General features: G+C 35.5%; 1 protein-coding gene across 8 annotated transcripts in view; it reads right to left on the bottom strand.

The window, feature by feature from the left end:
- Positions 1 to 14,822, bottom strand: part of LOC120625896 (cAMP-specific 3',5'-cyclic phosphodiesterase) — a 504,305-nt gene that overhangs the window by 66,035 nt on the left and 423,448 nt on the right. For all 8 annotated transcript variants that reach the window (XM_039893163.1, XM_039893161.1, XM_039893160.1 and 5 more), the window contains 2 exons: positions 12,261 to 12,362; positions 3,979 to 4,043 (listed from right to left, as the gene is read on the bottom strand). In XM_039893163.1, the coding sequence (XP_039749097.1) occupies positions 3,979 to 4,043; positions 12,261 to 12,362 (167 nt within the window). The remainder of the gene's footprint in view (positions 1 to 3,978; positions 4,044 to 12,260; positions 12,363 to 14,822) is intronic.

The following is a 14,822-nucleotide window of genomic DNA, read 5'->3' as shown; positions in this document are numbered from 1 at the left end:
TTATAGGATCACTTGCCCATCTGGTCGTGTGTGACCACCGTTTTTCTAACATACAGATTGAGTTACATCAAATATCGTTAAGTTGAAACAAATATCGCTAACGTGTGTGGTCGGGGGACTCCCGTTAGGATCGAAATTCATTGAAAAACAATTCAATTCCAAGTAGGTTTCCGAGGGACCGCATAACGCTTTTTCCTTACGTAACCTGAACTTAGTTCCAATCAATTAAAATAGTTACTGCCGTACTAGTTGAATCCAGTATAAAGAGCCCTTAATAGCCTATTTTCGTACTTATAGAACGATTGATTATTTTATGAAAACCTTAAGGGTAGGTACTTCTCGGTAACGTCTTGAATTGAGGCACACAAACCGGTCTAAAGAAATGATGATTTCGATTCCAGTTTAATAAAAAACAAAGTCAATAAGTCTTACATACTGTCATTATAATTGGAATTAGTTAACTCTTAACATCTTAATTGCTTGATGCTATTTATACCACTACAAGTTAGACATGCGAATGACTTCAATCATATCTGATGGTAAGTGATGATGCAGTCTAAGATAGTAACGAGCTAACCTGTTCGGGGTATGGCAGTTAAGATAAGCCACAACCTATTCCTCGGTGTCTACGCGACATCGTACCGGAACGCTAAATAAATAAATATACTACGACAATACACACATCGCCATCCAGCCCCAAAGTAAGCGTAGCTTGTGTTATGGGTACTAAGATGCCTGATGAAATTTTTTATGAATAATATACATAAATACTTAGAAAATACACATAAACACCCAGACACTGAAAAACATTCATGCTTATCACACAAACACTTATCGGCACCTCTTTGTAGGTAGGTTGGTAACTATGTCTGAAGCCTTTCACCAGACCAGACCAGAGAAAATTCAGAAAATATATATTTCCAAATTGCCTCTGCCGAGGATTCAACTCGGAACCCCCCACTTGAAACCACAGCAAGCACAGCTGCGCCAGCGAGGTCGTCAAAATGCGTAGATATTTACGCAGTTTCAGAACCGTATCTCTGTACCGCGTTATGTCGGAAACAGGACGTTGATAGTGACTCATCTTTCTCAGGTTCAAAGGAATCCTTTATGCGGTTATCGTCATACTTCTGTGTATTTGACCAATTAACCATTTAGTTAACTCGAATAATATTTAACACACTGCCTCTTTAATCTAGTGTCTTACATGCTCAACTACGTTTAATTGGAACTTACTTACTACTTTTTTTCCGAACCGGGATTGGAAAGGACCTTGTCCTTTCCAATCCCGGTTCGGGAAAAAAGTCTTATTGGTTTCTCTAAAGAGAAATATTGCTGCTGCTGCAGAGTACACATATATTGACAGACTCTGGACAAGCGGAAGTAGCTATGGGGAAGCGAGCGATTTCCAATGAAAATAACACATCAAAAGCGAATGGTTACAGTATTTTTATAAAGTGGATAAATAATTAAACTTTGGATAAGTATAATTTTATTTTATGCCAGGTATTTGTATTTAAAGTGAATAGCATTTTAATAAACGTGCCGATAATTGTTATTTAATTAATATATAGTTTTCAAGAGATAATTACAATTGTATTAGATTCACAGCCAATGTTCATGACTCTGTACCGCTGGGTTTTTTTTTATATAAATACTTTCCGATTTCTGGCGTCACCCGGACATGCATCCTTACCACAGTCACGGATACACCTTACCACAGTCGGACTAAGCCACTCTTGTCCAAAAGTCCACAAACACTAGTCCGATGAACGTAAAACCGAGCCGAGGTCCGAGCCCTCAATGGGAGGCACACTCGGGTCGACGTCACCCCTCCCCCTGAAGTCGTCGAGCCCCGGGGCTCTACACATGGCGAGCTATCGAGCTCGCACCCTCTCCCCCGGTGACGCCGTAGTAACCCCTCAGGTGGTTATCGGCAACTGTCCTTTCGAAAATCCGATACACTCAGATACGATTATAAGATTTATCTCATATTCAAACTTATTTTGTTTTGTATTATTTATTATTATTTATTAGGGAATTTTTGTAAATCGGCCTTGTAGACTGATCATCATTATCATCATCAAATCAACCCATTACCGGCCCACTACAGAGCACGGGTCTCTTCTCACAATGAGAAGGGGCTAAGGCCGTACCACCACGCTGCCCCAGTACGGATTGGTGGACATACACTTAACTTTGAAAAGTTAGAGGTGCGTGCTGGGATTCGAACTCGGCCCCCCAAAGGTTAAGTCAAGCTCCTACCCACTGGCCTACCACCGCTTCAGTGTAGACTGATACAATTTAATAAATAGTTTAAACTCGTCGTAGATATATGTTAGTCACGAAACAATGGCGTCTTGAAATTCCCAAACTTATGAAGCTTTTTTGACCTATAAGGAATAAAATATTATTGCCGGTCGTATCAAATATTTTGTAATTCGATCAGGCAAATCAGTACATCGGAAGACCTTTCGTTAAGTACGTCTCTCTAATCAGCCTCAAAATAGCGGAGGGCCCTGTTGAATCGATATTGAGGTTAAAGGCCATTCATTTCTTTCGCTTTGGTATCGGTACCTACATTTGATCTAATCATCCAATACACGAACGAACGAAGTATAATAAGACTCTTGACTGCCTCGTTTTGTCGAGTGGTTACTACGGTCAACTGCGGATCTCGGGGGTTTCCTGCTAACAATTCCCAGTACAGTCCGAAGTTAGGAAGTTGGTGGACAGAGTGATCAGAGATGTCAACGTTACAATCTATATATATGTTAAATACCTACCATATTTTTTTCAAATGAAGAATTTGTTTTATACCGAGTGATGTTAAAAATACGGAACAAGCCGCAAGATGTGGGATTAGTCGACAGTTACTAAGTAGGAGAATGAAATATCGCAATGCCCGGCAGATATAATGTTATAAATCAGAGCAATCGGTCCACGTCAAAATAGCACAAATGAGAGACTATCTGTTCTGCAGCCATAAATGGTTACTCATTAATCACACGCTCAAAGATCATGTAGCTCGTAGCTTTAGTTTTAAGTTTACGAATGTTGACGCCATTATCTCCTTACCATGTATACGATTTTTAAGATCGAATCGAAAAAATACGTTGCAATGTGCCTAGACATTTTGTTTATCTTAAATCACTGGTTACAAATATGAATTGTTTCTTTTTCATGAATGTAAATTTTAGATATTAATATTTAAGACATGGGGCTGACATTCTTATTGTTAAGAAAAGTCCCGAATAAATAAAGAATAAAAAAAAAAAAAAAAAAAAAAAAAAATATTTAAGACTGTATAAAATGTATCTCCAATAAAAGTTCCTTAGCGCTATACAAAGCACGTTGCTTAAGCGTTTTAACCATATGTTGGGAAGTCAACATGTACCAGTTATCAGAATGAAACGAAAGAGACAGTATAGTATAGTAATTTGTAAAATATGTATGGCATAAAGGTTAAAGAAACTATAAATTTAATTTTAAATTATAGTTACGCTGCGCTTTAAGCTTTATCCACACCTAAAAGCTTGTTTAGGAACATTGTCGATTTAATCATACAACGTGTGCCGTTAATCTGACCCCTGACTCTTAAACGCACGCAGGCGCGATTTGCATCAGATTATCTCCCTTATCTTCTCAAAAGTATATCTCTTCTCTCTTATGCAAAGAAGTAAACCGTCGACGCATCCTTATTATTTTATTCTCAATTCTTTTTCAAATAAATATCATAATCCGAAGTAGTTATCTCTAAAAAAGTGTTATCTCTAAAAAAAAAACTCAAATATCCCTTTTTAATAAACATAGCGTAATGTCGACGAACGATTACGCAGTGTTACGTCACACTTCGACTGACAGCACCTCTCAAATGTCAGAACGTGGCAAACCATTGCGTCGCAATTCCAACGTTATAGCAGGTCTATTATAAATAAGGGAGTTAACGTTACTAATCGACATAATAAATTCACTCACCTCCTGGGTTTAGGTTTTTCGGCTGTGGTGTAACAGCAGTCGCCGCACCCGAAGATCTGCGCGATCTGGAATGATTAAAAAGAATACTTAGTATCAAATCGTAAATCATCATCATCATCATCATCATCATCATCATCATCATTACCAACCCATTACCATCCCACCACAGGGCACAAGACTCCTAAAAGAAATGAGAAGGGGTTAGACCGTCGACGAAGCTTGGTCACTGCGGATTGGTAGATTTCACATGCCTTTGAGAACGAGAACTCTCTGGCATACAGGTTTCCTCGCGATGTTTTCCTTCACCGTTAAAGTATCTATTATTTTAGTTGCTTAAATTAAAAAACGTATATAAATCTGCCGCACTCTGACCCCCCTAAGAGGAGCCGAAGCATCAACAAGGCTATCATCGCTTAAATCCTTAATAACACTAAAAATCCCAAAGTGTGTTTGAGAAGGGCTATGGCCTTTGCCCTTCTCACCACCACGCTGCCCAGTGTGGATTGGTGATATGCGGATAGTTGTAAACGAATCAACTAAAATAATTATTGCCTTTATCATTGTTAAAATCAACATAAATGCATCCAAGGTGGATGACAAGGAATCAATATATAATGAATGGACGCTTCTTACGGTCCTGCGTTCCTGCCATTTAAATACAAAATATTTGTAATAATTGCGATTTCGCGTGACTGTGATTGTACATGTTAACCTCGTTTAATGTTAGATCCCTGTTAAAATTGTACATTTTATGATGGGGTTTTAAAATTTCTATATGCATAGTATTTATTTGAATTGCCTAGTCTCGACTGCATACTGCGAAATTTGAATAGCCAAAGACAGAACTTCACATATTATGTATTCGTACCTTTGTGACGTCAAAACTAGAGAGCACGTTAGCTAGTCGTCGGTGTCAGTTATTAGCACTTATTGTTTAAGCCCGCCTTCTCGCGACGGAGCTGCGTGGAGGGATTAGTAAATTCAATATGACTTTCTCATATTAAAAGAATGACGCCTTTACAGATCTACCTAGTGCAGAAGTGAGCTGTGTGGTCTTATAAATTTTGGAGGCCCCGGGTTAAACCATAGCGGGGGCAATTTGGAAATTTATTATTCACGAATATTTTCTACTGGGAGGCTTCGGCCGTGGCTAGTCACCACTTTACAGGCAATTAAGTGCCGTCATGTGGTTAGGCCGGCCGAAAAAAACCAAATAAAGTAAAATCCGAATAGAGATGGGTTCAATATAGCTGCCATACCCCTGACAGGTTAACCCTCAGCCATCTGAGACTGCATCATCTCTTCCCACCAGGTGATATTGTAGTCAAATACTTATTTGAAGTGAAAAAAATGTAAATAATTTGAACGAAGATTTATATATTGGCAGATTCCGTGATAAAATTATCACGATGGTATACTGAGTAATTTGATTGCTGATTTTAAGCGTGGCTTAAAGTCTGAACTGTTTGTTTCTTAGTTTCTTTGTGTCATTAGTGCACGATTTTGCTCGTTTCAGCTTCAGTAGAAAATCACAATAAAGCTAGAGTCGTATATCAAATAAAGGTATGAATTGAAGCTCTGCTAGAATTCCGGGGTGGATTAACTTCACTATAGCTACTCGTGATAAATGCTTTTCGCTCTTGGTTTATATTATTATGGCGATAAGGCAACCCTTAACAGAAATGTGCATTCACTTTATCGATTTGCTAAAAGCTTTGCTCCATTAGGACCATATCGGCGTAGCTGATGCTATTTTCACATTTATATCTAAGACTAATCTGGACTAGCTGAACACAAAGGTTTTACCCGTATTTAGTGTAAAAAAATACATAGCGTATGAAGTCCCCAATAAGTGAAATTATTAATTTTCTATTTTGTAGCGCTTTCAAACGTTCATACAAATTCTTATGCTTTATTATAAACTTACTTGACTCCACTAATACAAATAAATTAGCCTTCAACTTTCATAAATAAAATAAATGATTCATTGCTGTTTGGCAGAGTATAGGATTTTTTTATTCGTGTAAATTACAAGCTTTCGTACACTAAACGTACAAAGGTGATCATGTAAATATACGATAATATTTGATAAATATTTATAAAAATAAAAAGCGGCTATACAGATTAAAGGTTAAAGAGTATCCCCCATCCCTAATAAAAGATTGCTCCGGTAAAAAAGTCCCTTTCTTTAAGAATATATTTCGTACTCATTTAAATATTTTTTTCGTGAAACCAATGGAATAAAAGCTTATTTTCATATTCGTGTATTGAATGACATATTCAATAATACAAAGGTTATAGGTGGAAGTTTGGGTCCATAACGGCTTTGGCTCACGTATCAATCAGGACACTGGACAATATCCAATACTTGCTAGTCCGCGACTTTATCTGGGGTTGTCACGGTTTAAACGGTTTTAAATGCCCCGAAAATTATTTGTTTTTCTTGTGAAAATATCAATGTTAAAATCTTTTGCATACATAAAAAAAAATTGCCAAAATCCGTTATGTGCCGGCTTTGGGACCAATGCGTCTCGCGAGTATTTATTTGATCTCAAACGTGAATAAATAGTTTTTTTTAAAGACACTTGAAAGGATCATCACCACCATCATGAGCTAATAACTTCTCTGTGCCGGGAAAAGCTTCCACTCTCATAGGAGTCTAATGGTTAAGACTTCTGCCTTCTTTTTCACCTTGGCTTGTTTCATCCCTGGCGCCTTAAACTGTTTGCAGTTAAGTTCGTTGGTAAGCAGTCAATTAAAAAGTCACTTGCTTTAACAGTGAAAAGAACATTCTAAGGAAATTCCTTAAAGTATTCTCTATAATAATCTCAAAGGCGTGCAAAGTCTAACAATCCGCACTTGACCATCGTAGTGGTCTACGGCCTTCTTTAATTTTGTTATGACCAGGTAAATGGGTTGATAATGAGATATGTTTTAATATTGAGAGTTCACTAAGGAAAGCTGCGAAAACTCTATGCGAAAAATCACGTCAATACGTTGATCCTTCCTTACGTAATTGACGGACCAACAAACGCACTAACGCATTTATAATATTAGTAAGGATTATGTTAGAGACTATTTAATTTAAAGGGCGAACCCTTTAACAGCTCGAGGGTACGTATTTCACTCTTATATCGTGACGTCCACGTCGTTCCTGAACAAATATTTACGCATCCTAAAATGTCTCACGAAGCTCGGCCTAAAAACATTTTTCATTAACGTACATTACTTAATCCTTTACTTTTGTTTGCTTTTTATAGTATGGCATAAAATCAGAAAAGCGTTGAATCTAAAATAATGGAATAAATTACGCAAACAACAACCTACAATAGCAAACAAATCTGAGACTAACTTATTTAAAGTTATACCTACTAAAACTTCTCTAAATAATCTGATAAATTGTATCACACATACGCGTTCATCCCACTTTTCTACCTCATAACTATGGATTTTCGAAGAACTTTGTGTGTGTTTTTGTGGCGCTATCTTGATTTTAACAAAGAAATTAGAAGCTATGGGTAAACGTCGACTTAAAGCTTACCAAATACAGAAAATATTAAAAAACCTTACTTGAGATAAACGATAACCTCTTTCTCAAATAAATTAAAAAGTCTAAGCTTTTGGACGAATTAAGTACTTGAAAAGATTCCGCGAAAGGAACGTATGATTTAATTAAAGTAAATTGAAAATACACTGTCGAGTTTTTCTCCTTGTAGATTTAGTCTCAAGCTTTCACTTTCTTCAAAGACGTATACGTGAAAGAAATTCTGCTTATTGAAAAGCATATTTCACTTTACATTACGAAATACAAGTGCTTGTAAGTCAATAGCAAACCTTGACCTCTTGAGTACCTCGATCCTAAACAGAATGCTCTTGCGTAAACAATACGCTTTCTAGAGTTTGCTTTTATGAGATTCCAGTTTATTCTCTAGAACTTATAAAGTGGTTCGGTTGAGGCGTTGTTCATTTTAACATATGGTAAATAAAACAGATCTCTACTTAGGGGCACTCACTTGAAAAATGAACAAGGATGTAGGGATGAACTAAGAAAGGATTTTTAGAAAATAGAAACTACATTTTATATGTGACCGATGTAGTCTGCTTTCCGATGGGAATGTTATATTATATCCATGGAAAAACAGAAATAATTCTCACGCGAGAATAAGCTAATAAAATATGTTTATTTTATCGAGATAAACGAATGAACTTTGAACATGGGGCGATGGCCTCTTTCCTACGAGTATTTTATAGAACATAAACATTAATTCCAATTTAAAAGTTAATGAGTTCCGCTCTGATATCCCTACTATCGAACTGCGAATATTATATCCTACGATATACCGGTACGCGTATTTAATCGTAACAGTGGACGTCCATCGTATTTAGGTATTGTCAACAAAGTTGGGGTGTAAAGTTTATTTAAGCCGTTAGCACATACATTCACCAATTAATGACTTGTTGGAGAGTCGTTAATATCGAGGTTCCCAACCAAGCGATTAAATGACTACGTTCAACTTTACGATACAATGCCCTTTCACATCGACATTATTAAAAAGTTTCTAACAACGAGACACTATTTAAGTATCGCTTTATGTAGTGCTATTTTCGTGTGTAAAAGCTTTTTAGTTAGTTAGTTATCTGATCTATCAACCAATTAACCACGATACTACGTTAAACAAAAATATTCCGGTGTGGTGCCCGTAGATCAGAATACCGTTGTCACCACCCCTCCTTTTCCCGCGGGTGTCTTACGAGGTGAATCAGGGAATACAAAGGAGTACGGCCAGCAACGGCTGCTGTGATCACGAACCCGTCTGCCCAGTGTGGTGATTATGGGCAAACCTTCCTGTTGGGAGAAGCCCTTAGTAAAACAGTGTACTGTTATAAACTACTGATGATACATGAAATATATACCTCCCACTCAGACTTCTTTGGCAGCTCAGACATAATTATCAGATATTCACTACATAAACAAAGCAATGCGTCATTATTGGAAGCATATAAAGTCACAGTAAATTTATGACATGTCTGCTGATAATATAGGCGGAGCTCGAGTACATTCCCGACGTGTTTTCTCTGACGTATGATGACGTAGGCATTACGGATGCTGGCAAGTGTCTTGTAATGAACTCGTAAGTCGTAAGTATTTTTATGACTCAGTAATCAGCAAGCAAAAATGACTTGCAACTGGCTGTTGCCCGCGACTTCGTCCGCGTTTGTTTCGATCACTTAAAACCCGTAGAAACTATTTGTTTTCCAGTATATAAAGTATCCCATGTCTTCAAGAAGGAAGCTATATCTGTACCCTTTTTGCAATGATCGGTGCACCGGTTGAGCCTAGCATGGGTACATACAAACAACTAATTATCAGGCTATCTTAACTATCAGGCAACAGCGTCCCTCCCATTGCTGGGTACATGCCTCTTCCCTCAAAGGAGAAGGGATTAGGTGCATTGACCTACCACGCCGCTTTGATACGGGTTGATGGGGTTTAACGATGATTTATTAGTCAATAACTGGGACCGTCATAGCGCGCCACCTATGTGTTATTTTTAAGACAAATCCGATGTCCTAACTCATTTTATTGAATCTTTGTTAGTACCTAAAATGCGTGGAAATCCGTGTCTATTTCTATTTTGAAAGACTGTATAATAAAGTTATAATTTTAACAGATCAGATGTTATCCGACATTTTTGGATAGTTAAACGTTCGAATACTTATTAATTTTTTAAAGAATCGTAAAAGAAAAATATAAATAGGTGAATTAAATTAACGGAAACAAAGAAATGATTTTTTTTTGTAAGAAAATATCCAAGAACGTATATCCGTCCCATCTACACATTTATACACGCATGTGGTGGAGAATGTCTAGTTTTATTTTTATAGGTTGTTTTTCTTATGTTAATGTTGTCATGATCTGTGTCTGTGTCATGTTTTGCGTGTTAAATAAATAATAAATAAAAAAAAACATTACACTTGGTGCACAAAGATCCCGTAGATCTAAAACCAATCTTAAAATTGATTCTACGTATGTTTGTTGTGTCTTGGTTAAAAATAAACGTTATCTATCTCAGTTTGTTGATCGGCCGTGGACGGATAAATATTTCTTTGGCCAAATACCAATATTGCTTTGGTTGTAGGCGTAGACCATTAGATTTAGATGGTGTGATGAGATAAAAAAAAGATATACCTACATATTCCTAGCAGGAAAATTCACCAATTTATTTTTACTTCTTTCAAATAAGTAGGTATTAAGAGACATATTTTATTGAATCTCTTCTTTATTTATGTCATTTAATACATGTACATTAGTTTGGCTATTCTGTTCCACAAATGCTAACTTACGTTCGCAGGACTTCATGTAATATTGCTCATAAACCTTAAGCACCTTTAAACCTTTGAAGTAATTAAAGGAAATAATCCGATAACTATGGATTTTAGTTACATCAGCAAAAATTGTAATCCCTATAATTACAGTTAGGGTTGAACTTTTTGCATACACTAAAGTATGTACGGAATGTATTATCATTAAAAAGTTGCGACCAGAATTCCAGCTGTAGAAATGAGCTTCAAAATCAGCCAACAATGTCGACTGTGGTCGAAATAAACTCGAAAATTACACCACGATTGTAAGCGTATAAAGAACAAAACTTATACGAACGGCACGTCTGTATGCATTCAACAAATACAAAATTCATATATATATTTTAAATTTATATTTTAAAATATATCCAAGATGTCATCGTTCCTCTACAGAATTCTATTCTAGACTCTTATTTACACTACACAACGTCATTTAACTAGACAGTCATACAACCTTCTGATAAAATTGTCATTGCTTTTATTTATTTAACTTTATTTACCTTGTCAACTAGAAATGCTCCAAAAATAACCTTTTCGAACGGTTCAGACGATGCAATGCTCTTTAACAGATTTTATGAACTTAAATGTTTTGAATGTTTTATTTGTACTGAAATTTTTGGCAAGTGTAGGTACATTGACTGAGACCAAAGTTGTGGTATCTAACGCCAAATGTTAATTATCAATCAGATCCAAATTCTTCGAATGTCAAATTGAATGTGTTAAATGTGGCGGCTTCGCGAAAGCACTAAATACGGATTTTATCTATTTCTTTTTTTGTATTTATATGCGTGTCACGTAGGAGCAATACTTACAATAACTTCAAGTGCAATGCTTCCCAACAAGCACCCTATATAATAGTTTTTATGTCCAAATTGTTGAATTTTATATTTGTATTTATTATTTTTGACACCCGACGCAAAAACGACGTGGTTTTATGTGTCCGTATGTGTTCATAGCGTTGTTTGATGGAAATCGGTCCAAAATGGTAAATGAAAGGGTTTTACTTGTAGAATAATGTACTTTAGTGTATGCAAAAAGTTCAACCCTAACCGTAATTATAGGGATTTCAATTTTTGCTGATATATATATATATATATATATATATATATATATATATATATATATATATATATATATATATATATAATTTTTAGATAATATTTTCTGTGATTAAATAAAAATTACCTAATCAATTCAATATACAGAATATGTATGTTAGAGGTAGCTATGTACCGAGATGAGCATCAAATTATGTACTCTATGCTACGATCATTCATTCATTCATTTTCTTATCCGCTTAGAGCAGCACTACATTAACTATTATATTCTAAACAAATTTGGTTCCATATCGACAGCAGCGCTACATACCGGCTCCAAATAAGGTATTTTTTAAGACAAATAAAAAACAATTTGGTTCTGGATAGGTGCACCCCACTCACTTAATGATATAAATTTGTACTACCTTTTATCATATATAGAAAAAAAACAAGGTTTCGCAGGAGAACAAACGCCGTGACACGAGATTTTTATATATACTGCTTCGCACGGGCCAATGCAGATACTTGTTTTTGGGGTGATATGATAAGTCTATAGATAATTCCGGGATACATTAATTTATTTATTTAACAAAAGGTCTATCTTGGAAGGTTTTGGAAACACTTGCGATATAAGCGCACAAAAGTATTTCTATATATATTTATTTATTTAATATACTTTTATGTCATATATAAAGCATGTTACAATATATAAACCTTCCTCTTTAAATATTCTATCTAATGCTGAAAACTGCATTTAAATCAGTGGCGTAGTGTTCAAAACCCAAGAGTACAAACAGCAGGAATTTTGTTTCATACTATGTAAAGATAATATATTCCCTGTGGTATACAACACTCATTAATTCATTCATTCGGTATACTCACTTAGATGCCGGCACATTCGTGAGGCACAGGAAGTTGGTGCGGACGCTGCGCAGACTCGCCAGCACCTGCGCGAACGGAGTCACGATCAAGTCTTCTCCATGGCTGTGAACAACAAAGTATTTACGTTACTATTAACGCATTTTATCGATAATCTATACTTACAATAATGTTACAATAAATCCTAAAACTGATTTGATTACTATAGAGCTAATGCCCGCCAGGAATGGTGCCAAGAATGCTGGCTGCATTTCTGAGCTGAACAGTCAGGTAGCCTTTGCGCAAAAAAAATGCCAGCCATTCCCACCAGATGAAGCAATCAACCATAGTGGATAAAGTCTCGCAAGATTATTTTGCACTCAGCAGCATGCTCTCAGGGTGAATATAGTAAAGTGAAATAGCTAAATACTAAAATTTTTAAATAAAATACTATTGCTGTTTGAATGATAACTCCAATGACTTTCACTGATGCAAACAAAATGCAGATTCTAAATATTACATGCACATTTATATTAGTCATATCGCCCGAAATTACACTTGAAATAAATTTCCTTTTGTCCCTATAGGCTATATTAATAAAAAAGATGGCGTAAGATTCTAAATATTTCTTTTATTTTGCTTTACTTTAAGCTACTTACTTATCTTTTGTTAAGTTTTCACCTTGTTCATTGGTTCATTATAAATAACACAAAGGCGAGATAATTTCTAAAAGTTATTTCAGGCAACAATAATTTATTTCAAACCAATTTAAATGTTACTGCGAAAATGCTTCTTGATGAAAAAGCAAGTATATGAATATGGAGAAAAAATTAATTTATGAAAACGCTCATGCTAATAAACGATGCGAAATGTTTGAAGGAAAATGAAATGGCAAAGTGAAAACATATTATGTACTGAACAACTTTTATTAAAAGCGTTTGAATGGTTTCATACGAATCTCTAGAGATTGTTCAACAATTTCTAACTAATATAACTATGATAAGCTTGCGACTGTAAAGTTTTCTTCCAAGTTTAATGTGTACCTTGAAGACCCGCCTCAAAGTATAAGGTAACTACGTTACATAGAAGAAAAATATGCATGCAGTTAATTATCTTTGTGTAAATTAAAATAAATGTTACATTTTCATTATTACTATATAGATACTTAGTTAACAGAGATTATGATAAACTAATCATTATCAATGTTACATAGAGTGAGTCATAGAATAGAGCTCTAATCAAAGATAAAGTAATATAACCTTTAGGCGGTTATTTGGTTCAGGAAGTTTTTCGGTGTTCCTAATAAAGCTTACTTACCTTTGGTTTCTTTTTACGTTTTATGGGTTTGCGTTTGCAGGGTGCTAACGGCAAAGCGACTAGCCACTAAAAAAAATGTAAGGAAATAAACCTCTCACTAATGAGTATGATGTAGTTTAAATATCCAAGCATGTCACAGGGTAGCAGTGGCATATTGTGTATATTACCATACATTTCAGTCGCCAGACGCTTTGGCGTTCGCAACGCGCGAATGTTCTTGCGATGCAAACATCGATCGATAACGTCTTAATCGCACTTCCCGAATTCCGTAGCAGAAAGGCTTGGGAGTGGGAGTGAGTTGTTCGCTAGATATATTGCATTATTTTTTTGTGAACTCTTCAAAAAATATATTTGATAATATTTGAGGTTATGTTAACATTTTTATCCGATATCCGATAGAACCAATGTACCCATAAGTATTCTTGTACTAATCTTACCTTACCTATGCTACAACCTTTAGTACTTTCCGTGCTCTCAAAAAGTTACTTTTTACAAACTTAGGTTTGTATAAAAGAAGTAAGAAGAAGAACGCAAGAGAAACGGAATGAATAACGCTAGAATAATGACTTTCATCCAAATTTATATACGTTATTTCTTAAGATTATATTTCAATCAAAGATTTTTAATTATAAACTTATTTTTAAAAAACTTAATAGTTTCGCAGTATTTTAAGTAGTTGATTGAGTAAACCTTTCAAAAATTGCAATTTTTAATTTTCTCAAAAATGGCTTTTCAAAAGCCGTTTGTTCGGAAAAGTGCCTACCCTCTATCGAATGCACTTCACAATATAATAAAATTCAGGACTGACGATATAAAAACCCACCGCTAAAATCCCATGGCCAAGACGTTCAAACTTTAGCTCATTGAACTCGGGATCTGTAACTTGCGGTACGAGTAAGCTTTAAAGTCACACCGTAAATAACACAGTTTCGCATCGAAACAAAACGAAAAGTTGAAAACTTTACCATCTTTAGTTGAAATATGATCGTAATAAATCGTGTTTTTTACATAATCGTTGATAGGTATTCACGTAATGGATTACTGCGTTAACGCGATTCATTCAGATATGACGTGCAGATATAGCGATAAACGTAATATGTATCGAAGTTTTGTGATGTGTTCCTGCTCTATATCTTTATAATTCATACCACAAGAACGAAATATCAATAAAACAAAGCCAGTTCGGTTTTGAAATAAATACGTACACTGATGGCCAGGAATAGGTTATTTTCCTGGGTCGTGTTCAAATTTACCAAGGTTCAAAAAACT

This window comes from Pararge aegeria, chromosome 8 (assembly GCF_905163445.1).
Source record: "Pararge aegeria chromosome 8, ilParAegt1.1, whole genome shotgun sequence".
NCBI lineage: Eukaryota > Metazoa > Arthropoda > Insecta > Lepidoptera > Nymphalidae > Pararge > Pararge aegeria.
The sequence above is the reverse complement of the archived record's forward strand: the minus strand, read 5'-3'. Positions and strand labels throughout refer to the sequence as shown.